Source organism: Saimiri boliviensis, chromosome X (assembly GCF_048565385.1).
Source record: "Saimiri boliviensis isolate mSaiBol1 chromosome X, mSaiBol1.pri, whole genome shotgun sequence".
Classification (NCBI taxonomy): domain Eukaryota; kingdom Metazoa; phylum Chordata; class Mammalia; order Primates; family Cebidae; genus Saimiri; species Saimiri boliviensis.
In genome coordinates, this window is record NC_133470.1 from 13,594,557 (window position 1) to 13,622,556 (window position 28,000).

The window sequence follows — 28,000 nt, forward strand, 5'->3', positions numbered from 1 at the left end:
CTGTCACAATCATGGTCTAAACTGGGTTGAAAGAATTGAAAATTGTCCAACAGATAGGAAACCGCCTTGAGTGGAGAATAGTTATCTAAGCCTCCACCATCAGTCATGTTAATTCAAGGAGCCAGACAGTGGAGGAAAAGAAATCCAAAGTATATTATCTAATCTAATCACTGTCAAAATGAGTCAGAAGCAGAAATGATACCCTCCAACAGCCTCCTTTGAGTACACCCCCTTCTGCTAGTAAAGAAATACTGGACTCATTTCCCTGGGGTGGGGGCAGGGGAAAATGCAGGTATAGATCAGAAATATAATCTACCTTAAAATTAGTACTAATGATCACATTTCGCAAGAACTCTGCTGGATGTACAGCTCTTAACATTTTATTAAGCCATTTGTGTAGCCCGCCACGTTTCTTTGTGGTGCTTGTCCTGTGTGGAAGATTGAAAATCTTGGACCTGTTGCATACTTTCAAGGGCTTTAAAGCAATGTGATTAACAGTACTTGGCCTACTGCTTTCAGCTTACTACGTATTTTTAGCTAGATGCTATTATAGTGTTGAAGGATATGGATTCTGTCTGGGATGCATTTACTGTCCTTTCAGAACCCTTCCTCCCATCACCCTGTGAATAAAATACAAATGGGACCCTCTGAGAAGGACGTCTTCCTACAGTGATCACCTCACCAGCCCAGTGTTGTGGCTTTGTAGCACACCCTTTACCATATTCTAGAACACTGTAATGCTACTAGGCTGGCCCAGAAAAGGTTTAAATGTTGAATTCACTTAAATTGCATTTGTTGCACCATCATGGAATCGTGATGTGTATTATTTATAGTGGCAGTAGACTCCAAGGTGTAGAGAAAACTTGGGTCTTGGGTAATATGGACCATTTCATCCTCAGACTTGTTAGGAGTACATTTCTTGGTCTTGAGACCAGTATTTTTCAGTTATGTATGCAACTGCCTTTATTACACCTGGTTATCACAATTCAATTCTCAGGTGTTGCAGAAAAATCTACCTCTTTCAGACTGTAGATGGAAATAACTGTGAAAAAAATGATGCAGATATCTTCTAGTTTGTGCTAAACACACTGCTTTATTTTTACAGCCCACGTCTTTCATGAGGATACGAATTGTTAAGAGGCAGTCTTGTTTTGCTTTTCAAAGACATTTTGTAGAGATTTTTCACTAATGTGAATCTGATTTTATCTACTTGATTCTGTATAGATTAAGTAAATATGTATGATAAACTGAACAGCTTCTGTGTATTCTTTTACTATCCGTGGGGCCTTAAGTGTATGTATGAGTCCAAAGGTACCATTTTACCCATTTCACCCATTTCTACTCAAAAAGTGGATACACCTCCCCCTCCCCCGACACACCCCTCCCAAGCTTCTAAAAGGAACACAAGTTTTATTTTAAAACTTTATTTCTGCAAAGCCAATCAAGAAGTGTTGGAAGGAAAAAGTGTAAAAGTTACTCTCGCATATTTGGGAACAGCAAGCACTTAGTTTGAGAAAATGAGGACTTAAACAGTTGAATCAAAGGCAGTATGCTGCTACTTGCATTTAAATCAATGGTGATGTTCTTTCTTAAGCAACAATCATCTCTTTCCTAATAGCTACAATATGATACAGTACGCAACAGCTCACTTGAAAGTGCTAGAATCAGAGGATAAAGAAGCCAGAAGCCACCCCACTTACATTTTCTACTATACAAAGCCTTTTGGCGCTTGATAAATCAAGCATTCATGTAGCATTACATTCAACAGAAACATCTCTCGTACTTTGGGTTTAAGATCCTTGTCCCTCCAGTTCTGATGTCGTGACATCCGACTCTTCATCATTGTAAATATTTTCAGCCTGAAGATAACCAAATAAATCCACAGGTTAAAACTCCCTATAGTGTTTACAAGGTCATCTAAAAACAATTTAATCTATTCAGAACTTGCTAGTTTGGTTTTTATATTTCTCTCTAAAATTCAATAAGGAAATGGTAAGCTAACCAGTATTTTGAAAAATTCTTTGCCAGTGTGTAATTCCACATGTATACTTAGCCACCCATCCATGCACTACTTATTTCAGTCGCTGTTCATAAGAGATGTTTTCCAAAAGCACTTCAAGCATGGTTGATAGGAAGTGGTAGCCCAGATGTTTATGGAAGTGTTGGTTAACAACACCTTAGAAATGTCAAGCACTTAGTGCTCCTCATCAGAGAACCTGGTATCATTTGAATGCCCTCACATTTCCTTCCTGTATCCCTCATGCCTGCAACACAGAATAGAAACTGGAGACAGTAGCGATGCCAAGACTCCAGTGCATGAAGAATGCCAACAACAATGAAAATCAGAGCAGATGCAGTGATTTCTCCTGATCTGACAGGTGCTACAAATAGCAAATAGTGGACAAAACACCATATGGGACTAAAGATTATGTTGTTGAAATGGAAAAAAGTTCTTTTAAACTGTTTCTATAAATGTTTGGCATAATATGCAACTAACAAGACAGTCATTCAAGAAAAATGTTTTAACTCACCATTTGCCATATCTGCATGATGTTATCCTCAGACACTGAGCAAATGACCCAAGGCTCATTGGGGTTCCAACTAAAATCTGAAATCTTGGCAGTGTGTCCTCCATGAATAAACTGTTATAAGAACAAAAAAAGTTTGGTTTCATATACTCTCCTGGTAATCCTAATAAAGATTTTAAAAACAGTTTTTAGAGCATCAGTATTTCAACTGAGGGTGGGCGCTGTCTGTGGTTTTAGAGAGAGGGTAGGACAGGCTCAGTAATCTACTTAATAATTTTGCAAATCTCCAAACCTTCAGAAAAGGTGACAGAATACAGTACAATGGCTACCTGTACACCCTTTACCTAGATTCATCAAGTACTAATAGCGTAATCAATACTTTATCCATATGAACCTATATAATGAAATGGCTGAAGACTTCAGCCTACATCCCCTAAGAATGAAGACATTTTCCTACATAATCAAAATGCCATTTCCATACCGATTATGATGAACATTAATCCAGCATCATTTGCCATATACAGTTAGGTGCAACATCTAAGGTAATCCGTTACATGCCATGTAACATACTCTTCTATTATATAAGGGGCCTCAGAAGTCTTCTGGTTCTTTCCTTCTCCACTTTACTAAGATAGGCATACTTGTTGCCTATCTTTCCCAGGTACACAGCACCAGGGTGAAAGAAAATCACTGGCTCCAAAAGCATAGCTCGAGATATTCCCTCATAAGTTATGCCTAAGTTGAGAGAGCTTTGCTAAACAATTCTGAAGAGGGCAGTTGTTTCCTGCAAGAGACAACCTCATGGGAAAGCACCATAACTTATTTATCTTAAAATTTTTTTTTTTTTTTTTTTTTTTTTTTTTTGAGACGGAGTTTCGCTCTTGTTACCCAGGCTGGAGTGCAATGGCGCAATCTCGGCTCACCACAACCTCCGCCTCCTGGGTTCAGGCAATTCTCCTGCCTCAGCCTCCTGAGTAGCTGGGATTACAGGCACGTGCCACCATGCCCAGCTAATTTTTTGTATTTTTAGTAGAGACGGGGTTTCACCATGTTGACCAGGTTGGTCTTGATCTCTTGACCTCGTGATCCACCCGCCTCAGCCTCCCAAAGTGCTGGGATTACAGGCTTGAGCCACCGCGCCCGGCTTATCTTAAAATTAAGATTTAAAGCAAACAGTTCTTCACAAGGATGGTATTAAATACATTGTTTGGAACTGGGACATCACACTTTCTGACAAAGTCTTATTTGACTCTAGTGTGACAATGAGGTCCCTGCCTGCCAACTAGGTCTTATGCAATGTATCTATTTTACTGAACAATCTTTTTCATATTTTTATGACATGAAAATATTTTTATGAAATATGAACAATCAGTTTAGAAATGAGGTGGGGCTGGGCACAGTGGCTCATGCCTGTAATCCCAGCACTTTGGGACGCCAAGGCAGGCAGATGGCTTGAGCTCAGGAGTTCAAGACCAACCTGGGCAACATGACAAAATCCCATCTCTACAAAAAATATGAAAATTAGCTGGGTGTGGTGGTATGTGCCTGTAGTCCCAGCTATTCAGGAGGCTGAGGTGGGAAGACAGCTTGAGCCTGGGAGATCGAGGTTGCAGTGAACTAAGGTTACACCACTGCACTCCAGCCTAGGTGAAAGAACCAGACATTGTCTCAAAAAAAAAAAAAAAAAGGGTAAACAGCTTTTTAAAATACTCTTAAAGGGTATACAAATGAATACTGGGGCTTAGAATACATACAGGAGTTTCAAAGCAAGACAGTTGTGTTAAAATTACTAGTGGAATAGTTTATTACTTTCTTTTGAGATAGGGTCTCACTGCCATTGCCCAGTCTGGAGTGCAGTGTTGTGATTGTGACTCACTGCAGCCTCAACTTCTCAGGCCCAGGTGATTCTCCAACCTCAGTCTCCCAAGTAGCTGGGACTACAGGTGCACACCACAATGCCTGGCTAGTGTGTGTGTGTGTGTGTGTGTGTGTGTGTGTGTGTGTGTGTGTATATTTTTTTTTTTTTTTTTTTTTTTGGAGACAGGGTTTCACCACGTTTCCCAACCTACAGGTGCACGCCACAATGCCTGGCTAGTGTGTGTGTGTGTGTGTGTGTGTGTGTGTGTATATTTTTTTTTTTTTTTTTTTTTTTTTTTGGAGACAGGGTTTCACCACGTTTCCCAACCTGGGCTGGAACTTTTGGGCTCACATGATCCACCTGCCTCAGCCTCCCAAAGTGCTGGGATTCCAGGCAGGAACCACCATGCCTGGCCCAGTTTACTACTTTGAAATGTCCTTTGATTTCAAGCTCTCTTGTGAAGAACAAAATCCTAGTGTATTTTCTCAAGGACCATGGAATTGTTGCAGAGCCATAATATACAAAGTAATACACTTTCCTTTCTCCCTAAAAAAAAAAAATAGTTGGAGACCTTGAAAACATTGTACTATGTGAAAGAATCAGTCACAAAAGACAAAAGTCACATTTATATGAAATATCTAGAATAGCCCAATCTTGTAGTGCCAGAAAGTAGATTAGTGGTTGCCAAGGGCTGGAGGAAGGGGAGGACTGGGAGAGGATAGCTACAGTTTCTTCTGGAGCGGATGAATAATGTTCCAACCATCCAGTGATGGTTGTACAAGTCTATGAATATACTATAAAGCACTGAATTCAAGAACAAAAAAAAATAAAAAAAGGAAAAAAAAAACCCCAAACCCAAGAACACCCCCTCACCACTGAATTGTACACTTTAAAGAGGTGAACTGTGTGGTGTGCTAATTATATCTCAGTAAAGCTGTCATCAAAATAAAAGGGACTGGGGTGTTCCTACAAGGTGGGATTAGTGAATATCTTCTGTGTGCAAGGCTTGTTTGTTCTCAAGGGCCTTCTTTTCCTTTGAAAACTTGTGGACGATTCAATATAATCCATAGTGTCACAGAAAAAAATGAATAAAACTCATGGACAAAGTACAAGTGTGCCAAAAATGAGTACTGGCATTAGAACTAAAATCATACATGACAGAGTGATGAGTGACTATCTGCCAAATGATGGGAAGAGACAAATGTTGGATTTAGAGCAAGGACAAGGAACCATGCTAAATCTGGCAATGCTTCATAGAAAAATGATGAAGTGAGCACTGAAGGACTGAGACGGGAAGAATGAGGACAGACAGATACCACCACATAAGCTTTCAAAGGGCCGAGGACATGTGTGATGCTTCAATCAGGCATGGGAGATGGTGGGTTCTGCTAGCATCAACAAGATCGAGAAAGCCTTCCTTTTTGAGCAAGAAACTTAAAAAGCATTTTAAAAACTTTCTATACTTTTAGGAAGTGTTAAGTATTGTCAACTGAATAGCAATTATACTCACTTCCCATCCCCAAACCATCACAAATACCAGAGTTGAAATCAGTGAGAAATTACTATATACTATTTTCCAAGACCTCAAACCACTCTCAGTGAAACATTTGTAAAAACCTACTGGGCTCCATTTACTATTTTTGATAAATGTCAAAGCCCAATCGCAATAACCTCCAGGGCCTCCATTTTGAAACCATCTGCAAGAGCCAGAATTCGAAGTTCTGACTCATTCTCAAGATAAACGAATCAATGGCAATCCAATCTGCATATGACATTTCATCTTTTATAAGCCAGTGCATACCAGGAGTTCTGGAGGCCCGTCTTCTGCATCTTCTGCTGATTGTTCTTCCCCAATTTTACTGTAAGAATAAAGAATATGATGCTTTCATCAGTGAACTTCTTATAGCACGAACGTCTGCTAACCCAGTATCAGCCCAGAAAGTAATGTTAAAACACAAACACTATCACAAAAACTTATCTCTATACTACAATCAATTCGGTGTTTTTTCCTTTTTCTTTTTTTCCTTAGAGACCCATATGGTCTCGCTATGTTGCCTAGGCTGCAGTGCAGTGGCTATTCATTTACAGGCATGATCACTGTGCACTACAGCCTTGAACTCCTAGACTCAAAAGTGATCCTCTCGCCTCAGCCTCACCAAACTTGGATACCGTTTATATTTGGTTGAAGGGTGGGATGTTTACTTTCCGGAAATAAGTTAGAGTTGTTCATAATTGAAGCTGCAGAATGAGGGATTGTCAATAATAAACATTAACTCAAAATCCCTTCAAAATACTGTACATTGCATTAGAATCAAAAGGTGAAATGTATACTTAAAAAATCTATACATGAACTGATGTGCAATCCCTATACTTAAAGCCTTTTGCATTCTAGGAATAAAATAGTTATGCATCAGTACTATAGATATGTCAAAAGACATAGCAACAAATATGAAAATGTATAAGCCAAGGAAAGGTTTCTAAGGTTTTTCTCTTAAACTTCAATTTGTAGAATCTGCCAGTGGTCAACAGTGAAATCACTCTTTACGTATCAAAATCAGCCCTATCTTATATCTAGCCCAAAGAGAGATGTTACTAGTAACAACTGCTAAAAAAACAAAACCCAGCCCTCCAAGTGAGACATCATTTTTCCTTCCTATAAAACCAAACTCAAACATGCAGGATTGCTAGACAATTTTATTTCTCTTCCACCTGCCAGTACAGTTGCTAACTCTCACCATTTTAATCCCAAATTCTATCTAATGCAATTTTTAAAATTTTTTAGAGACAGGGTCTCACTATGTTGCCCAGGCTGGTCTTGAACTCGGATCAAGCAATCCTCCTGGTTCAGCCTCCCAAAGTACTGGGATTGTAGGCATGAGCCACCATGCATGGTCCCCTAATGTAATTTTAATATTAAACAAGCTATGAAATAACTGAAAGAAGAAATTACATACAATGCTCACAAATTATTGGCACCTTCTGGGGCAATTCAGCTGCCAGGGCATCAGACTTCCAAACCTTGCTGTACACTTCATACAACCTCTTTATAGTTTTAATTTAGGTTTTTTATTTACTACTAAAATTGTTTTAACATCAAATACAATTCCCCCAATTGTATGCTTTAAAGATTTTCTACATCTTCAAATATTTATCATGGCAAGCGTTTGCTCCATTAGAACCCTGAACATTAGCTGCTTTAAGTTTTACATACAAGCATTTTATTCTGCAGTGTCTCTTCTACATACTGAGGATTACTAACTCTGTAATTAAGGCAGCCTTAGTTTTAATATGCAGGTTGGGCATCCCAAATCCAAAATGCTCCAACATCCAAAGCTTTAAGCACCAACAAGACATTCAAAAGAAAAGCTCACTGGAGCATTTCAGAATTTGGACTTTCATACTGAGTGCAATGGCTCACACTTGTAACCCCAGCACTTTGGGAGGCCAAGGTGGGAGAATCACTTGGGGTCAGGAGTTTGAGACCAGCCTGGCCAATATGGCAAAATCCTGTCTTTTTTTTGTAAAAAGTACAAAAATGCCAGGCGCGGTGGCTCAAGCCTGTAATCCCAGCACTTTGGGAGGCCGAGGCGGGTGGATCATAAGGTCAAGAGATCGAGACCATCCTGGTCAACATGGTGAAACCCCGTCTCTACTAAAAATACAAAAAATTAGCTGGGCATGGTGGTGCGTGCCTGTAATCCCAGCTACTGAGGAGGCTGAGGCAGGAGAATTGCCTGAACCCAAGAGGCGGAGGTTGCGGTGAGCCGAGATTGTGCCATTGCACTCTAGCCTGGGTAGCAAGAGTGAAAATCCGTCTCCAAAAAAAAAAAAAAAAAAAAAAGTACAAAAATTAGCCGGGCATGGTGGTAGTGTCTGTAGCCCCAGCTCCTTGGGAGGCTGAAGCACGAGAATTGCTCGAACTCGGGAGGTGGAGGTTGCAGTGAGCCAAGACTGCGCCACTGCACTCCAGCCTGGGTGACAGCAAGACTCAGTTTCCAAAAAAAAAAAAAGAATTTATTTGGACTTTCAGATTTGAGATGCTCAACCAGTAAGTATAATGCAAAATTCCAAAATCCTAAAAATTCCAAAACGCTTCTTATTCCAAGTACTCTGGATAAGGGATACTCAATCTGTACTAAATCTAGTATAGCAATATACTTAATACAAGCAGGGAGTAAATTATTTTTTGGTAATTTTATGATTTAAACTTAAGATGCCATCTTATGGAGAAGTGTGTACTTTATTAAGCAATAAAGGCTCAGATGAAAAAAATAAAGGAGTCTAAAATTCTTAGAACAGCAAGTCTGAAGTCAAGGATCTTTAAGAATTGGAAGAAACTATACAATAAGCCCCAGAGAACATAAGCTGACAGCTTGGGCTGTCCTTGTCCCCTTCACAAAGGTCTCCCCAGCAGTTACACAATCCACAGCAGGAGTGCACATCTGCAGAAACAATCAATGAAAGCAGAGAAAAGCAAATGGTACAAAAACTCAGAACAATCCTGCCTACATGTACTGTGAGATCTGATGAGACACAGAACAGCTAACATCTTGATCTCTCTATATATAGTAAGTATGTTTTAAATACAGTCATTTGAATGCAAAACCAAACACAGACACATACACCTTCATGCCTGAATAAGAAGAGAGAAAACTCACATCACAGAAATTTATTTTATGGTCCATTTGCTGCTTCGCTTCTATTTTTATAGAACATACTCTTTAGGAAGATACTTAAAAGTTTCTTTAATACTAGGTTTCTTTAAAGAGGGATTACCAAATTGCTTTTCTAGTTCATGAATTACTACGTAACTTGACAGATGAGCATATTTATGCAGTATCTTGTCATAGACTGTGAGTTACCTTAAATCCCACACATTCAGGCGGCGGTCAGTACCACTTGAAGCCAGAATAGTTTCATTATGTGGAGACCAGTGGACCTAGTAATAGATAATTTTGAAAATGTATTTAAAGAATCATTTGTTGCTAGGTTTGTGGCTATTGTTCTAATCCGCTATTTTCCCATCTTGCACTTCATGATCTTATCCTTGGCCTGTTGGCCTCACCCTCTTGTCCCAGCCTTTCAAGTGTTCTGAAATGGCTCAGCTCCATCTCATCCTCAGAAAGGCTGCACTCCCCAGCACTGAGGAACTCAGCCTGGGGTCTTAATAAATTTATTTGGCCCCATAACCATCCCAGGAGCTTTTTAATTCTTCGGTAGGGTGTGCTTTAACCTACAAACATCTCCACATAAAACCATGTACAAGGCATTATTTTCACTAGTGGGCCCACCAGTCTGGTATAGCTTAACTGAAGAATCCCTAGATTTCATTTCCCGACATACAGACACCAGAAAACTTGTCACATACCTGGAAAATTTCATCTTTATGAGATTCGAAGGTATGGAGTTTTAATTTTAAGTTACGCAGATCCCATAAAGCTACGGTCTAAAGAAAAATAACAAGTGAAAATGATTTCTACGCTTTACCTAAGAATTTTCAAATCTTCTGATTAAAATAAGAGAACTGGGTTTTATAAACACCAAATAATGCAAAAACTTCAAAACCTTATCCGCAGAGCCAGTGGCTAGGATGAATTCGCTGTAGGGATTGAATGAGAGGCAATTGACTTCGGCAGTGTGTGCATCCACCAAGTGGCTCGGCTTGGAGGTGGTATTGGACCTGGTGTCCCATCTAAAACACAAAGGTAAAGGCACACAGCACCCAGGGAGGATGCATGAGCCTCCTCAGCTTCTCACACACTCACACTCGGCCCCACGTCACTGTCAACACACTCCAAAACTAGCTCCACTATGCTCGCCCTTCATGAAGAACCAACCACACAGTTAGTGTTTCAGACTTCGACCACTAAATGATACACTCAAAACCTACAGAGAACAAGCTAGGGCTGTTAGTCCTGGTTTTTTTTCTTTTTTTTTTTTAAAGACAGAGTTTCGCTCTTGTTACCCAGGCTGGAGTGCAATGGCGCCATCTCGGCTCACCGCAACCTCCACCTCCCAGGTTCAGGCAATTCTCCTGCCTCAGCCTCCTGAGTAGCTGGGATTACAGGCACACGCCACCATGCCCAGCTAATTTTTTGTATTTTTAGTAGAGACGGGGTTTCACCATGTTGACCAGGATGGTCTCAATCTCTTGACCTCATGATCCACCCGCCTCGGCCTCCCAAAGTGCTGGGGATTACAGGCGTGAGCCACCGCGCCCGGCCTAGTCCTGGTTTTTTATTAGATTCCCATTTCAATTACCAACTATTTCAAGCATACAGAAAATAGAGACTGTAGAAAATAATGTAACAATCTCATACCTACAACTAGCTTTGACAAATGCCCAGTATTTTGTCACATTTGCCTCAGACATTTATAAGATTATAGGTGGCTGAATGCAGCCCTGTGGCCATACCTTGATGCAAAAAGTTTCCTCCCTGATCTCAACTGGTGTCACTCTGGATCCCAATTTTGATATTTACCACTACACCAAGTATGTCACTTCACACGAACATACCTATACCTATTTTTTTTTTTCTAATAAACGATCCTCCCACTTCAGCCTCCTGAGTAGCTAGGGCTACAGGTGGACACCACCATACCCAGCTAATTTTTTGTTTTTAAATTTTGTGTAGAGACACGGTCTCATACCTCCTGGCCTCAAGCAATCCTCCTGCCTCAGCCTCCCAAGGTGTTGGGATTAGAGGAGTAAGCTACCTAAAGCTGTTTTTTTAAAGCCGTAATATAAGCAAAAAAAAAAAAAAAAAAAAATCAAACTACAGCCTGCTGCAATCACTGATGGTCATTCAGGTCACCCATTTAACAAGATCCCACTGAACTTTCCACCTTACATCATCAGTTTTTGATCATCAGCAACAGATCCAAACAATGACTCGTGCAGCAGGTGCCAGGCCACATCCTCCACAACAGCCGAGTGGCCGGTAAAGATCGCTTTAGCATCCACAATTTTGCCTTCCTTTGGTCCTGCGTTTATATCCCACAGACAGACAGTCTAAGAGAGAAGGAGAGAAAAAGAAAAAAAGAACAAGGGCCGTAAGAGACTGAATTTTTTTCTTTCAAGATGACGTCTCAGACATCCAGGCTGGAGCACAGTGGTGTGATCTCAGCTCACTGCAGCCTCCGCCTCCCAGGTTCAAGCGATTCTCCTGCCTCATCCTCCCGAGTAGCTGGGATTACAGGTGCACGCCGCCAAGCTTGGCTCTTTTTTTTTTTCCTGTATTTTTAGTAGAGATGGGGTCTCACCACATTGGCCAGGCTGGTCTCATACTCCTGACCCCAGGTGATCCACCTGCCTTGGCCACCCAAAGTGCTGGGATTACAGGCATGAGCCACTGCACCCAGCCACATGAAGGAGTTTCTGTAACAGAGCTTACCCAGTAACAAAATATTTTTTTTTTACATATTACATATGCCCTTTGGCTCTGTAACAGTTATTTACACATGAAGACACTCAATGTACGTGGACTGAAGAGAAAGGAACATGTGTAGATCCTGCCATTCACACCGCCTCAGAAGGATCTAGCAAGATTAGCATGACGCTTGGCATGTGGGGAGCCCCTGGTAAATGTCAGCTATTATTACCACCAATTCCCAGCCTGGTATCTTCAAAAGGTACTAGTAATTGGGTTACTGAGTACAGTCCACTTTCCTTACTTGGGAAACCATCTCATATACACTTTGAGGGAAGCATCCTTTTAGAAAGCCTGTAATCCTGGCTCTTTGGGAGGCCAAAGCAGGTGGATCACTTGAGCCCGGGAGTTCAAGACCAGTCTGGGCAATATGGCAAAACTCCATCTCTACAAAAAACACAAAAATTCACTGGGTGTGTTGGTGTGCACCTGTAGTCTCAGCTACTTGAGAGGCTGAAATAGAGAACCACTTGAGCCCGAGAGGTGGAGGTTGCAATGAGCCAAGAATGTGCCACTACACTTCAGCCTGGGTGACAGAGTAAGATCCCGTCTCAAAAAAAAAAAAAGTAGAAAGATGACCCACAGGATGGGAGAAAATTTTCGAAAACCATAGGGACTTATACCTAGAATACATAAGAAACTCTTGTAACTCAACAATAACAAGACAAAATATGGGCAAAGAATTTGAATACATATTTCACCAAAGGAGATATGCAAATGGCCGATAAGTAAAAGAAAAGATGCTCATCATCATTAGTCATCAGGGAAATGCAAATTAAAACCACAATGAGCTGGGTGTGCTGACTCATGCCTGTAATCTCAGCACTTTGGGAGGCCAAGGCGGGAGGATCTTTTGAGCCCAACAGTTCAAGCCCAGCATGGCCAACATAGTGAAACCCTGTCTCTATTAAAAATACAAAAATTAGCTGGGCCTTGTGGTGCAACCCTGTAATCCCAGCTACTTGGGAGGCTACGGCAGGAGAATCACTTGAACCCAGAAAGTGGAGGCTGCAGTAAGCTGAGATTGTGCCACTGCACTCCTGGGCAACACAGCCAGATTCTGTCTCAAAACAAAACAAAAACCAAAAAACCCCTCCTCGCCAAAAACAACAACAACAAAGAAACCCAGCAGATACCACTTTACACACACCAGGATAGCTATAATAAAAAAAAAAAAAAGACAAGCACTGGTGAGGATGCAGAGAAACCGGAACATTTGAACATTGCTTGTGGAAATGTAATATGGAAAGCCACTTTGGAAAAGAATTTGGTAGTTGTTCAAAAAGTTAAACAGAGATACCATATGGCCCAGTAATTCCAATCCTAGGTATGTATCCAAGAGAAATGAAAACATACATCCACACGAAAACTTGTACACTAATGTTCATAACATAATTCAGAATAGCCCAAGAGTAGAAAGAACTCAAATGGTTCGACTGATAAATGAGTAAGTAAACTGTGGTATATCCATACAATGGAATATTGTTCAGCCATAAAAAGGAATGGAACATAAGAAATGTTACTTGAAAACATTATGCTAAGTGAAAGAAGCCAAACAGAAAAGGCCACATGTATGATTCCATTTACATGAAATATCAAGAATAGATAACTCTATGGAGATGGAAAATAAAGTAGTGCTTAGGAGCTAGGGAATAGCAGGGAATGAGTGGGGAGTCACTGCTTAATGGGTATAGAATTTCTTTCCTAGAGAGTGAATGAAAATATTCTAGAATTAGTGGGAATAGTTGTGCACCTTTGTGAATGTGTTAAAAGCCACCGAATTGTACACTTAAAAATACTTTATATCAATCAGGCCCCACAAACACTCTATAGAGTTTCCATTATAAGGGCCTGGAGGGTCCTCTTTTAAATAATAGGAGGCATTTTGCCTATGCTCCCTCCATTCTAACTACTTCAAAAGAGCTCTGTGGAATCCGAAGACTCATACAGGGCAGTATGAAAACCATCTCTCTAAGTCCCAGGGAAATGTTATCACAATAATCTGCAGTATTATCTTAGAAAGCCCTTCATCTATATAGTATTCCTTCAGTACAGCTGTAACACTTCAGCTCTCACTATATGAACAGATTACAAAGAATACGTTTCTCACATGGTCATCAGATGCACTCAGGAGATGTCCACTCAAATTCGAATTCCAGGAGAGACCATAGCCTTCCTTCTGGTGACCTCTTAACCTGAGATCAGGATTACATTCTCCACTTGGGTCTAAGAAAAGAAAAACATTAAGTTATTCTCTGTTTATCAGAAATTGTGAGAATAAATTCTCACTCCTTCATTGAGTGAGCCATTACAGCAATTGCACATGAACAAGATCTGGTCTGACCCATAACCACTTTCTTTAAAAAGCTGTTCTCTCGGCTTCGTTTTTAATACCCAACACAAACTGAGCCTCAGAACCATTAAATGATTGGTTTCTTTGGAAAACCTACTACAACCCTCAACACAAAAATACTAAAAACTATAGCTATCCCACACATTTGGGAAGTAGTAACCCCATCCCCCACCTCCCAATTTTTAGAAGTATTTCTAATACAGCAGGTCTGGTTGCTCACTCCTTGCATGCCTCTAGGGTAGCCTGATTCATAAGTGACCCTTGGACAACCTCTGGGAATGTGACCCTTAGAAAGTCCTTCACGTCACTGACAAAGTTGTGTAAGCCCAGAGCAGTGGGGTATGTCATAGGGACTTGTCAAGACTTGTAGAATTGTTTAGCAAGATTCACAATGCATTTGGCTTCACTGTTGGAGGCCTCAATTTTGTTACCATGGCTGGTCATAGAACAGGATGTGCCCAAACAGACCTCCACAAAAACCCCAGATTCTGAAACTCAAATGGGCTGCCCTGGGTAGAAACATTTAGCAAATGTTCCTGTGGTTTGCTGCTAGAGACAAAGCATGTCCTATGTGGCCCTAGATGGGAAGGACCCACACACCTGTTGCTAACCTCTTTGGACTTCCCCTGATGTGTATCTTTTTCCTCCTACTTCTGCTCTGAATCCTTTACTGTAATAAATTTTAGCTCTGAGTATAAACTGCTTTTAGGCAGTTCTGGCAAATTCCTGAACTTGAGGATGGTTATGGGACCCTCCAAAGCAACTTTTAAATCTTTAAACATTATAAAGTATGCTACTTTGACCTTAAAAACATTACCAGTTTGATTTAAGAAAACTGCTCAAGCAATGGCCTGACTTTATTACATACCTGGTTTAGCAGGGTGTTTTGTATAGTCAAAGACCAACACATCAGAAGATGGTGTTTTCGTCGCAATGATGTGAGGATTCTGCGGCATGTAACGAGCACGGTTTACTTCTCCTTCATGATTGATTTTAATTTCACATTCAATTTTTCCTGTTACAGAACCAAAGCCACCAAATTCTGATGTGAGGAGAAAGAAAGAAACACACACACACAATCAGGATTAAAATTCACAAATCACTTATTTTAATCAACCTAACAGATTTTGACCTGGCAGAATACAACACAAATTGACAAGGCAAAGACAGAGACATGCAGAGAGAGAGAAAATAAAAAAACGTGAGCTCATTTGCCACATCAATTTATTCCCATTTTCACTGAAAAATATTGGTAGCTGCCTTATGCTACTTAATTCAGTTCTACCCTGGATCTAAAACAACTGTCCTCTTTCAGTTTTGAAGATGATATATTCACTGAGCTTTCAAATAACGATATAATAAGCAGACCAACAGTTTTTTAGTTCAAATATAACTCATTTGGAAGCACTGCACTGAATTAGCATCTTATTTTAGGATTCAACAAAACAGGAAAGGTTTTACCTTCAGGAGTATGAACATTCTTCGAGTCTAAAGTCAGGAGTATCCTGAAATTAATCAAAAACCCATGCTAACCCCTATCCATCCCTAAACACACATATGTTGGCCCTGCTAGCATACTTGGTTTAACTGCTAGTGCAGTGCCAAGGTTATCCTCTCCATCTGGTGTGTGAGTAAGACTGTAGTATCAAATAATCATGAAAAAGGCCTTGTAAAGTAACAAAGCCATATAAAAAGTATGATAACTTCCAAGAAGTAGCAACATATTAACACAAAGAATACAAGTAGAGAACATCTAAGCAAAGAGCAGCAAACAAGGACATTCTTTTTTATGCTCATAGATTAAAAACTTGAATTAGTTGCTGACATGTAAAAAGAAGGACGGTTCACATTACAATTGTGTTATTTCTTCCTGACCTATATTGCCTTTTCTTTGCACATTCCATTTTAACTCACCCTGTGTCTCAGGTCAAGGAAAACTAACACAAATGCCTATTGGAGCCAGGCAGGTAAGAAGTAAAACAGACTGGGACCTGGAGAAAACACCAAAAGGAGCAAACCATTTCTCAGTTTCAGCCAGCTCTACATGGGAATGCCTAATGAAACTGGCTTCCACGTCTTAACATCAGTATCTAGTCATTTCTTTGAAGTAAATGTAGCTTACTATTTCTGTGTGGTTGAAAACCATTCTCAAATCCACACGATTACTCCAAAGCTCCTCTACCCACTACTCTGATGTGGCCACAAGCAAAAGGACGCTTTCACCTCGTAGCACCTTCGATACCATGGTGTCAATGGAAAAAGTGTGCCTTGATGTCCTAAGACCACTCCTGATCCAATTATCTCCTTCCTCCCGAGACTGCTCCAAACCTGCTCCACCTTCACCTTCAACATCCCATTCCATGGACCCCAGTGGCTCTAACCCTTCTGCTACAAAGATACCCAAGTTTCCTGATTCCTTTAGCTAAAACAACATGAACAGCTCTCAAAAAAAAAAAAAAAAAAAAAATGGCTGGGCACAGTGGCTTATGCCTGTAATCCTAGCACTCTGGGAAGACGAGGTGGGCGGATCATGAGGTCAGGAGATCGAGATCATCCTGGCCAACATGGTGAAACCCCATCTCTATTAAAAATACAAAAAAATTAGCTGGGCATGGTGGCACATGCCTGTAGTCCCAGCTACTCGGGAAGCTGAGGCAGGAGAACTGCTTGAACACAGGAGGCAGAGATTGTAGTGAGCCAAGATTGCACCACTGCACTACAGCCTGGGCCACTGTGCAGTGTGAGACTTCGTCTGAAAAAAAAAAAAAAAAAAAAAGACTTCCAAGTAGGATTTACCTTGAACACAGAGCTTTGTTTTCTCAAACTTGAAAGTCTGAAAAGTCAGTCTTAATGATCATATCCATTAAAAAATATAACTGAACATTAACAAAGGCATTAACTGAATTATGTTAGCTACTTGTTAGAATATGCTAGATATGTAACTTTATACTTTAATAATGTATTAACATCATTATGCAGAGACTGTTAAACTGCAAGCCCAGTGAATATATACCTCAGGACTAAAAGCCATTTAAAAATTTCTGATTACAATATTCAGGTCAGATGTGGTGGCTCATGCTTCTAATTTCAGCACTTTGGGAAGCTGAGGCAGGCGAATCACTTCGGGCCAGGAGTTCAAGACCGGCCTGGCCAACATGATGAAACCCAGTCTCTACTAAAAATACAAAAATTAGCAGGGCGTGGTGGTGGGCGCCTGTAATCTCAGCTACTCTTGAGGCTGAGGCATGAGAATCACTTGAACCCAGGAGGGAGAGGTTGCAGTGAGCCAAGATTGCACCACTGCACTCCAGCCTGGGCGACACAGCAACACTCTGCCTCAAAACAATCAAAAACAAGAAACCCCTAATATTTAAAGAAATAATGCATAAAATTGTTGGGGAATGAACTGTAAATTGTGGGAGTGGTAAACTGGGTAAATCGCTTTGGAGAATAGTTTTCTATGAAGTTAATAATGAATATACTACACAACCCAGTAGTTTCACTACACTAGAAAATGTAGTATTTTTGAGTATTTTTTTTTTTTTTTAGGAATCTCTGAAATTCATCTACGAAGAAGCAGGTCCTAAGACAGGAAGTGGAACACTGTCTCCTTGACCCTTCAGAGTCTAAATGCATTGCCATTGTCCCAGATGGTGGTATTCTCATAGGGAGGGAGTCCAGGAGGTAGGCAGGGAGGGGCCTGAACCACCCCAGATAGTTGATTGGGTGGTTCAGGTGCCCATACTCAACAGCCAAATCAGCCAGATCAGCTCCCTTTGGGTTTAATCATTCCTGTTATTCCCACTTCCCAATCTCCCACCACACCATGCCTTTGGCAATGTCTTTTTTTTTTTTTTTTGAGACAGAGTTTCGCTCTTGTTACCCAGGCTGGAGTGCAATGGCGCGATCTCGGCTCACCGCAACCTCCGCCTCCTGGGTTCAGGCAACTCTCCTGCCTCAGCCTCCTGAGTAGCTGGGATTACAGGCATGCGCCACCATGCCCAGCTAATTTTTTTGTATTTTTAGTAGAGACGGGGTTTCACCATGTTGACCGGGATGGTCTCGATCTCTTGACCTCGTGATCCACCCGTCTCAGCCTCCCAGAGTGCTGGGATTACAGGCTTGAGCCACTGCGCCCGGCTCGGCAATGTCTTATTTAAGCATTTGGGCCAAGCCTCAGGTGGGTGAATGACTGAGGGAAGCGGTGAGGGTAGAGGTGACCGAGAGGTGGTGAGGCCCTGATTCTGTACACAGTATCCGTGAGGTCCAGTCAGCACCCCCAGTGGAGGCTGTCCTGTGCAGCTCTTCGTTGTCCTAACTCAAAGTACCTTGGCACCCTGGCCACTCACACAGGTTTGTTTGACCTGCTAGGGTTAACTGGAAGGCAGAAGTTCCTAAGGCTATTGGTGATGTTTTCTTTCCTGCTTTTCGCTCCTGGAACACCTGCTCTTTGAGGGGGCTGGCCCCCTGCTAGATGGAACCTGTGGGAGAGAAAGGCTCAGTCCTGGTCTTAGTACTTGGTGTGGGGCTCTGTTGCTCAGGTTGGAGGGCAGTGGTGTGATCCTAGCTCACTGCAGCTTCAAAATCCTGGGCTCAAGGGATCCTCCCCCTTCAGCCTCCCAAGTAGCTAGGACTATAGGCATGTACCATCACACATAGCTAACTAAGTTTTAATTAATTAATTAATTATTTATTTATTTAATTTTTTTGCGACGGAGTTTCGCTCTTGTTACCCAGGCTGGAGTGCAATGGCGCGATCTCGGCTCACCGCAACCTCCGCCTCCTGGGTTCAGGCAATTCTCCTGCCTCAGCCTCCTGAGTAGCTGGGATTACAGGCACGCACCACCATGCCCATCTAATTTTTTGTATTTTTAGTAGAGACGGGGTTTCACCATGTTGACCAGGATGGTCTCGATCTCTCGACCTCGTGATCCACCCTCCTCGGCCTCCCAAAGTGCTGGGATTACAGGCTTGAGCCACCGCGCCCGGCCTATTTATTTATTTTTTTAAAGATGGGGTTTCACCATGTTGGCCAGGCTGGTCCTGAACTCCTGACCTCAGGTGATCCACCCACCTCGTCCTCCCAAAATGCTAGGATTACAAGCATGAGCCACTGCGCCCGGCTTGCTTTATTTTTTGATAGAGACAAAGTCTCGCTGTGTGCCCCGGCTGGACTTAAAACTCCTGCGCTCAAGCATTCCTCCTGCCTCGGCCTCCCAAAGCGTTGGGATTACGGGTATGAGCTACCATATTTTACCTTCGATAAGAAAAAAACCCCAAAGGCATGTTATTAGGAAGTGCTAATAGCATTAAGCCATCTGGGACTGTGAAGAGAGAGTTAACACAGCAGTCTGGTTGCTTAGCCCTGGATTCTGAGGAACACTGGGACCATTAGTGACCCTTGGCAAACTCCTGGGAACATGCACCTCAGAATGTTCTTTCTGTCACTGACGAACTGATGATTTTGTGGTGTGCACCTGGAGCAATGGACCATGTTGTACCAGTTTGTCAGGGTTGCTTTGTAGATATCAAGATTGATTATTGCTTTTATTACTGAGGTCCTCAGTTTTTATTACTTGGGTCTTCAAGTTTCAGTTGCTATGGCTGGTTGTCAGCAGGATGTGTCTATGCAACTAGTCCCCCAAGAAAGCCTCAGACCCCAAGACCCAAATAGGCTTCCCTGAGCAGAGATATTTCACACATGTCCCTGCAGTTTGCTGCCAGAGAGAAAGCACAGCCTGTGTGGCCTTGGACAAGACTTATGCCAGACCTCCCTGAACTTGCCGATGTACATCTTTTTCCTGCTGCTTTTGTGTTCTTTACTGTAATAAACTTTAACCACAAGTATAATTTGCTCTTTTGAGTCCTAACAAAATCACCAAACTTGGGGTGGTCATGAGAATACCAAAACAGGAGAGTATCTTTGACTAAATCAAAAAAAGAAAAAAGCAGCCAACAGATTCCTAAATTAACCATAGCACTACTGCCTCTCCCACCCTCCCTCCAAACAAACAAACCAAAAAAACCCAGTATTAACCATTTGGTGTCACTATTGTTTGATGTGTATGTCGTCTCCTGATTTTTTTCCTATGCACACCCCAACACGTATTACTTCTACCAAAGTGGAACACAGTAATTATGCACAACGGTTATTCACTTAATTTATCTTGGATACCTTCCTATACCAGAGCATACAGATTTTTCCCATTAAAAAAATTTTTTTTTTTTGGCCGGGCGCGGTGGCTCAAGCCTGTAATCCCAGCACTTTGGGAGGCCGAGGTGGGTGGATCATGAGGTCAAGAGATAGAGACCATCGTGGTCAACATGGTGAAACCCCGTCTCTACTAAAAATACAAAAAATTAGCTGGGCATGGTGGCGTGTGCCTGTAATCCCAGCTACTCAGGAGGCTGAGGCAGGAGAATTGCCTGAACCCAGGAGGCGGAGGTTGCGGTGAGCTGAGATAGCGCCACTGCACTCCAGCCTGGGTAACAAGAGCAAAACTCTGTCTCAAAAAAAAAAAAAAAAAAAAAAAAAAAAAAAAATTTTTTTAATTTTTGGTAGAAATGAGGTCTATGTTGTCCAGACTGGGCTTGAACTCCTCAACTCAAGTAATCCTCCCACCTCAGCCTCCCGAAGTGCTGGGATTATAGGTGTGAGCTATGGCACCTGGCCTTTCTCATTACTTGCTGAGTAGTATTTCAAACATATCATGTGCTTAACCAACATCTGGGTTACTAGGTTGATCTTAATTTTTCAATTCTGCAATTACGATTGAAATCCTTTGTGTACATGTGGGTGAGTAATTCCGTAGGATGAAGTCCTAGAGTTAAATTACTGGGCCCAAAGCTAATAGTATAGTTTTAGCTGCACATGCTTTGAAGAAAGCATATTCCCTTTGTCATCAATATTGGAATATATAATATACCTACCACCCTTGTCACTGTCACAATGGGAAGCATCAAACTGTGCATCATCATTGGGAATATGTACTCGAGCAACCACCAGATGATTCTGCTCATCAGACGTATGAGTCCCCAGCACCAGCCAATGAAGGGCATAATCTTTTCCTTCCGGTCTGTTTAGAAAAGAAAACAAGTCACACTAATCCTATAAGAAATTTCCAGTTGCTAACAAATTCAGTCAAGTTCCCTCAAAATACATTCAAATTTCTTTAGCAAATATATACTTAGCATCAACTGTGTATCTTCTCCCTGTCTGGTTACCAACTTTACAATCACCACATATGCAAGTGTAGAAAATATTCTAGTTACAACATGCAGAAGGCTTGCTTCCTTCCCAAAGAGCTATCCTCCTGTGCCTCAATTATCAATGTGAACACTGCCTTTTATAGACTAGCACTCTGGGGAAGGTAGGTCCAACTCAGTAAACACAAACATCTACATAGGAGTCTACCAAACAGTCCCCATACTCATAAATCACCTAAAAAAAATCATCTTCCCACCTAAAGATATCTTATACAGTAGATGTTTCTTATTTCCCAATAAGAAATTCTACAAGGGGCCGGGTGCGGTGGCTCAAGCCTGTAATCCCAGCACTTTGGGAGGCCAAGGCGGGTAGATCACGAGGTCAAGAGATCGAGACCATACTGGTCAACATGGTGAAACCCCCGTCTATACTAAAAATACAAAAAATTAGCTGGGCATGGTGGCACGTGCCTGTAATCCCAGCTACTCAGGAGGCTGAGGCAGAATTGCCTGAACCCAGGAGGTGGAGGTTGTGGTGAGCCGAGATCGCGCCACTGCACTCCAGCCTGGGTAACAAGAGCGAAACTCCATCTCAAAAAAAGAAATTCTACAAGGTAGTATGGACAGAAAGTGTTGAGGCAAAAAAAAACTTAGCTTAAATCCTGGATCAAACTAAAATGCAATTGCTTCAAACAATCTCCCTGGGGCGTCAGTTTCTTCACTGAAAAAAATAGGTTATAAATGCAAGTGGCCTGATGTGAAACCCCTTATTTATTAAATGTTTAAGAGACCTAAGTTTATGAAATGAACATTCTCAGTTTTACTGAGGTGTCTTTGTTACCTTGTTCTGTGGAAACTCACCTTGAGGCTGAAGAACTTGCCCAAATCTCTTGGCACCTTGGTCCAAGCAGTGATTTTTCATCAGTATCTATCAAAAAGGCTTTCCCATTTGTATTATCTAGAACACAATTTTCAACTGTGCTCCACGGTCCCACCTCAACGAAGAGGACTTAGACGGGCTCTAGGCCCCAATTAAGCCATTTAATTTATCTGTTTCTAAATTTCAGTTGCACAAAGGAGTCAATGGTTCAAAAAAAAAAGGATTGACTGTTACTTCTAGGCAAGTAACTTAGTAATAAGAAAATACAAGATGCAATTTTACCAAGATTTGGCTTATAGTAAAAAAGTGTGCGCGGCTGGGCACGGTGGCTCACGCCTGTAATCCCAGCACTTTGGGAGGTCGAAGTAGGCGGATCATGAGGTCAGGAGTTCCAGACCAACCTGATCAACATGGTGAAACCCCATCTCTACTAAAAATGCAAAAAAATTAGCCAGGCATGGTGGCATGCACCTGTAATCCCAGCTGCTTGGAAGGCTGAGGCAGGGGAATTGCTTGAACCAGGGAGGTAGAGGTTGCGGTGAGCCACGATCGTGCCACTGCACTCCAGCCTGGGTGACACAGCAAGACTCTGTCTCAAAAAGAAAAAAAAAAAAAAAAGAAAAAAGGTGTGCACACACAGACACACACACACGCTCCCCCAAGAACAGAGTAAGGAAGCCATGACTAAGCAATAGCAACTTGTTTGAAAAAAAGACAGCCAGGCACGGTGGCTCATGCCTGTAATCTCAGCTACTCAGGAGGCTGAGGCAGGAGAATCACTTGAACCAGTGAGACAGAGGTTGCAGTGAGTGGAGATCACGCCATTGCACTCCATCCAGGGCAACAAGAGCGAAACTCCATCTCATTTAAAAAAAAAAAAAAAAGACATGGGTCTTGATTGATACATACACAGTGGGCCAGGAATATGATGTGGTTATCAAAAAGGTAGCTAATTCTATCTTAGGTGGTCTTTATATGTGTGTAGGGGGCAAAGCACATGAGCACACACATTATACAGTGTATCCATAAATAGAATTCTATGGCACCCTTTAAAACAACAAGCATATCCAAGCATGCTGATAGGAAAATCTCCAATACACACTTTTACTGACAAACTCAAGTGAAGAACTTTCTACCATAAAAAAAGATGAAGATACAGGTATGCACTTCTACATGCTGGCAGGATGGATTAAGAAACTGAAAACAGTGACTGGGGAAAGGAAGTAGGGCAGTAAGGGATGTGGAAAGGGGACTTAGTCTTCACTCTACATACTTTTGTATTGCCTGAATTTGAAAAATTACAAAGCTTTTTAGGTAGAGAATAAGTTAGTCTCAATATATTTAAGGAATTATTCAACAAGAGATATGAAATAACTACCTAATTAAAAAAATTTCATAGAGATACCTGAATACAACCTTTTAAAAGTCAAATCAACACCTGTAATCCCAGCACTTTGAGAGGCCAAGGCAGACAGATCATGAGGTCAAGAGTTCGAGACCAACCTGACCAACATGGTGAAACGGTCTCTACTAAAAATACAAAAATTAGGCAGGTGTGGTGGTGCATGCCTGTTTAATCCCAGCTACTCAGGAGGCTGAGGCAGGAGAATTGCTTGAACCTGGGAGGCTGAGGCTGCAGTGAGCAGAGATCGTGCTGCTGCACTCCAGCCTGACAGAACGAGACTGTCTCAAAAACAAACAAACAAACAAACAAAAAAAAAACCACAGCCAAATCAAAATCAATTATTTGGACAATTACCTAACTCAATCGAAGGACAATGGCTCAGAAAGTCCAAGTAATTGTTATGAAGCATGTTGTAAGTTGGCAGAAGGGCATATGGGGTGGAGTAGGGTATACTTCCTCAGAGTCAGGCACTGAGAATAGCCAACATTTTTATTGTTCTATATGGTAATAAAACACAGTCCCTTTATACCCAAACTGAACCCTGCAAAGCCCCACACAGCAATCCTTAACATCCAAGAATGCAGGCTGCTTGGCATTTTCTTACATTCTGTAAGCCACTGCACTTCCCACAACCCAATCCTACAATATCTTTGTATACAAAGAACACCATAATAAGCATGAAATAATTTAATTAAAGCATTTCCTGTTACATTCCTAAGTGTTACATATTATAGGTAACAACAACAAAAAAAAAAAACCAAAAAAAAAAAAACTTCAGCAAGCAGCTTTCATTGAAATCCAAATGAAGAAACACAGAGCTATTTCAATCCTGACAAATTATTTCTGAACAGGAAGGGGTGGGAGAATCAGCATCAGTCACCACTTGCTGTGTACTTATGCTGCATCAGGCACTTTAACATGCATGATCTTATTTAATTCCCTCAAATGGAGGTAGTCAGTACCATCACCATCTCCATTTACAGCCCAGACAACACGGCCCTAGTTCACGAAGCTAAGTAGAAGCAGGGGCATAATTCCAACCCAGGTCTCTAAAGTCCCTACTCTTTTCTATTATGTTACAGTGGGTCAAAAATATCCCCAAAATTTAGTTAATAAATTTTAAATCTGCTTAACAGACAAAAAAAGGCAAATGCACACAATGCTCCAAACCAGAACTTGAATATCCCTGAGTATATGATGTGTAATCTAGTTTTTAATCTGTTCAAAGGTGGCTGTAAACGTCAATGCTTCCAAGTCTTCATTATTTAGTTCTTCTCTACTCTTCCCATATCTGCATATTTACATTTGGATTTTTTGGAGGCCCAGTGGAGTCCCTATCTGTATGGAAATCAATGTTTGCATATGCGGAACATGGCCATTTCAAGAGCAGTTTATATAAAATTAGCTCATTATGATTATTATTATTTTAGAGACGGAGTCTCGCTCTGTCGCCCAGGCTGGAGTGCAGTAGTGTGATCTTGGCTCACTGTAACCCCTGCCTCCCGGGTTCAAGCAATTCTCCTGCCTCAGCCTCCCTGTAGCTGGGACTACAGGCACACACCACCACGCATGGTTTTTTTTTTTTTTTTTTTTTTTTTTTGTATTTTAGTAGAGACGGGATTTCAGCACGTTGCCCAGGCTGGTCTCGAACTCCTGAACTCAGGCAATCCACCTGCCTCAGCCTCCCAAACTGCTAGGGTAACAGGTGTGAGCCACCGCGCCCGGCCAAAATTAGATTATTTTAAAAACTTGTTGCAAAATCCTCTTTTTAGGTTACAGTTTCATTTAATACTCTTTAACTTACATGCCCACAACACCCAGCTTTAATACACTTTTTTTTTTGTTTCTTTGGGAGACAGGGTCTCTCGCTCTCACTACAGCCTTGAATTCCTGGGCTCAAGCTAACCTTCCAAAGCGCTAGGATTACAGGAGTAAGCCACTGTGTCTGGCCCCGTATTTAATACACTTTAAAAGTACAGGTCAAGTTCCTACTAGAAAAGGTGCAAGTGAATGAGAAATCTAATGTAGGGACCAGCTGTGTGATCTTGGGATAGCACTTAAACGCTCAGTCCTAGTTCCCTTATTAGTAAAACAAGGATGAAGAAAAGTACCTATAGCATACTACTATTATGAGGATTACAACAAACAATAGGACGTAAACTCTTCAGATGTGCCAGGCCCTGTTCTGAGTGCTCAATAAATTGCTCAGCAATTACCACCAGAGAAACTGTAGATCTAACAGAAAAGAATACTCTTATGAAGACTAACAGCAATCTCAAAGTGGATTCCGTATTAGAAACCGATTTTTTAAAAAAATTTTACTTTAGGTTCTTGGGTACATGTGCAGATGATGCCGGATTGTTGCATAGGTACATACATGGCAAGGTGGTTTGCTTCCTCTGTCCCCCGTCACCTATATCTGGCATTTCTCCCCATGTTATCCCTCCCCAACCTCTCCACCCGCCACTGTCCCTCCCCATCACCCCTGCAACAGACCCAAGTGTGTGGTGCTCCCCTCCCTGTGTTCTTCATTGTTCAATACCCACCTATGAGTGAAAACATGCGGCGATAACACCTATTCTTTGGTCAACTGTTGACAAGGTCTTTTTTCCCTTTACCAATTAAAATGTATTTATCTTGGGTGCCTGTTAAGTGTGTTCAGTTTGTAAAAATTTATCAAGCCATACACTTACAATGTGTGAACTTTTCTGTATATATTCTATTTTTCAATAAAGTTTTAAAGACATGTATTAGTTTGAGCCCAGAGAGATGTTGCTCTACATTCAAGCCCAGGCAATGTCAAATACATTCACTATTTCCTCCAAACACTATTAATCTCACAACAGATTCTTCTCCCCTTTTAACACTACAGTATATGCCAGAAATCATCCCACAAATCACGTAAGTTTTGAAAATAAAAACCACCTGCCACCTCATGCAAGGGCTGATTACATACTTATGTTCTATGTATAAAACGCCAAAACTAGGAAATTCAGAACTACAGTTAAATTTAAGCAAAATAAAAGTTGCCAGAAACCCTTACTTAGTCACTTCAGGAAGCCACTGAACGGTAAGACTGGGCCACTGAAGAGCATGGGTCATAACCAGGTCATATAGAAACGGTGTATTCTTCTTCCAGATTTTATATTCTTCATTGATGACACGCTCCTCCACAGTATCTTCAAACACTGAAATTTGGAGAAAGCCCACACGATTAAGTAAGTGGCTGAGATGGATTGAAGTCAGAAATTGGAGGTCATCTCAAGATGGCCACACCTCATGTACGCTTTCCTTTTACCTCTAATTTGGACACGGACAACTAACTGCTCTTCCAGGAGGCGGAGAAAATACTAACACAACCAGGAAGCGTGTTTTTTTCAGTTGAGATCAATACCTCCTGCGTATACCATGTTGGGTAGTCAATTACGCGGACACGGAAATTGTTTACCCTATTACAGCTGTTCGCACCTGTTCTAAGATGACGACTTATACGTACAAGGGCTGCGCGACCCACTCGGTGAGACAAATGCACATGTAGCAGAGGCCCACAGGCCCAGTCCCTTCATTCCCCATCAGGGGAGGTCCCAGCTCCCACGACGCCCGCCTCGGCCGCCATAGGCCGGAGGACTCCAGCAACCCCTGGACAAGGGCCGCGACCCCGAAGCGGTCGACGCGCGCGTGTAAAGAGCCGAGGTGTTCGCTTCCAGGCGGCGACGGCCGCCTCCGCCCCGGGGCCGAGGGCGCCGGAGGGAGCGAAGCCGCTGGAGGAGGGAGGGGAGGAGGGGGGCCCAGCCCTCGGCCCCGCGCCGGGCTCCGGAAGTGCTCGGAGCCCTTGGCTCCGCGGTCCCGTCCCGCGCAGGCCCCACGAGGCGCGCGCCCAGCCTCGCGCCCGGCCCCGCCCCCTGCTCCGCACGCCAATTCGCGCCTTTCGCCGGCGCGTGCCGCGGCCTCGCGCGCCCGCCGCCCCCCGCGGCCCCGGCGCGCGCCGCCCCGCAGGGCCTCTTACTCTCTTTACTCGCCATCTTGCGTCGGGTCGTTCGCCCCTCGCCGCCGCCTCGGACTCCCCTCGTTAGCCAAGAGCAGCCCGACCGCTGGCGCTCCTGCCTTTCCCAAGCGCGTCACACACTTCCCGCTCACGAAAGCCCGGGCCCTGTCTTGCGGCCTGGGTGCTCCCCAGACGCCGCGTCCTTCTTTCCTGCCTCCTCCCCGCTCGCGGGTACCGAGGTCTGAGGCGCTCTTCTCTCTCTCTCCAAACTTGGAACGAGACTTTTCAACCCGCGCCTCCTAGCCCGCCCAGGCAGCTGAGCGCAGGCGCATCCGCCCTGGGAAAAGTGAGAGGA

At 42.4% G+C, this 28,000-nt stretch overlaps 1 protein-coding gene across 2 annotated transcripts; it reads right to left on the reverse strand.

The window, feature by feature from the left end:
- Positions 1–36: 36 nt before the first annotated feature.
- Positions 37–28,000, reverse strand: RBBP7 (RB binding protein 7, chromatin remodeling factor). 2 transcript variants are annotated; one of them, XM_039475408.2, is made up of 12 exons: positions 27,667–28,000; positions 26,704–26,848; positions 21,100–21,245; positions 15,038–15,211; positions 13,927–14,042; positions 11,238–11,398; positions 9,952–10,078; positions 9,755–9,832; positions 9,249–9,325; positions 6,188–6,245; positions 2,532–2,642; positions 37–1,859 (listed from the first exon to the last, which is right to left on the reverse strand). In XM_039475408.2, exons 1-12 carry the CDS (start codon positions 27,680–27,682, stop codon positions 1,791–1,793), a joined length of 1,278 nt encoding a protein of 425 aa, XP_039331342.1. In that variant the 5' UTR covers positions 27,683–28,000; the 3' UTR covers positions 37–1,790. The 2 variants fall into 2 exon arrangements, with proteins under 2 accessions (XP_039331342.1, XP_074247839.1); XM_074391738.1 differs by lacking the exon at positions 27,667–28,000 and adding an exon at positions 27,157–27,469 and having other exon boundaries at positions 1,398–1,859.

Excerpts from the sequence above, each read along its gene's own strand:
- RBBP7 (XM_074391738.1), bottom strand. The coding sequence starts at position 27,226 with ATGAAGGGACTGGGCCTGTGGGCCTCTGCTACATGTGCATTTGTCTCA. Across the intron at positions 21,246-26,703 it reads TGGCTTCCTGAAGTGACTAA|ACCGGAAGGAAAAGATTATG; the intron begins GTAAGGGTTTCT and ends TTTTCTAAACAG. Across the intron at positions 11,399-13,926 it reads TGAGTGCATCTGATGACCAT|ACTGTCTGTCTGTGGGATAT; the intron begins GTGAGAAACGTA and ends CTTCTCTCTTAG.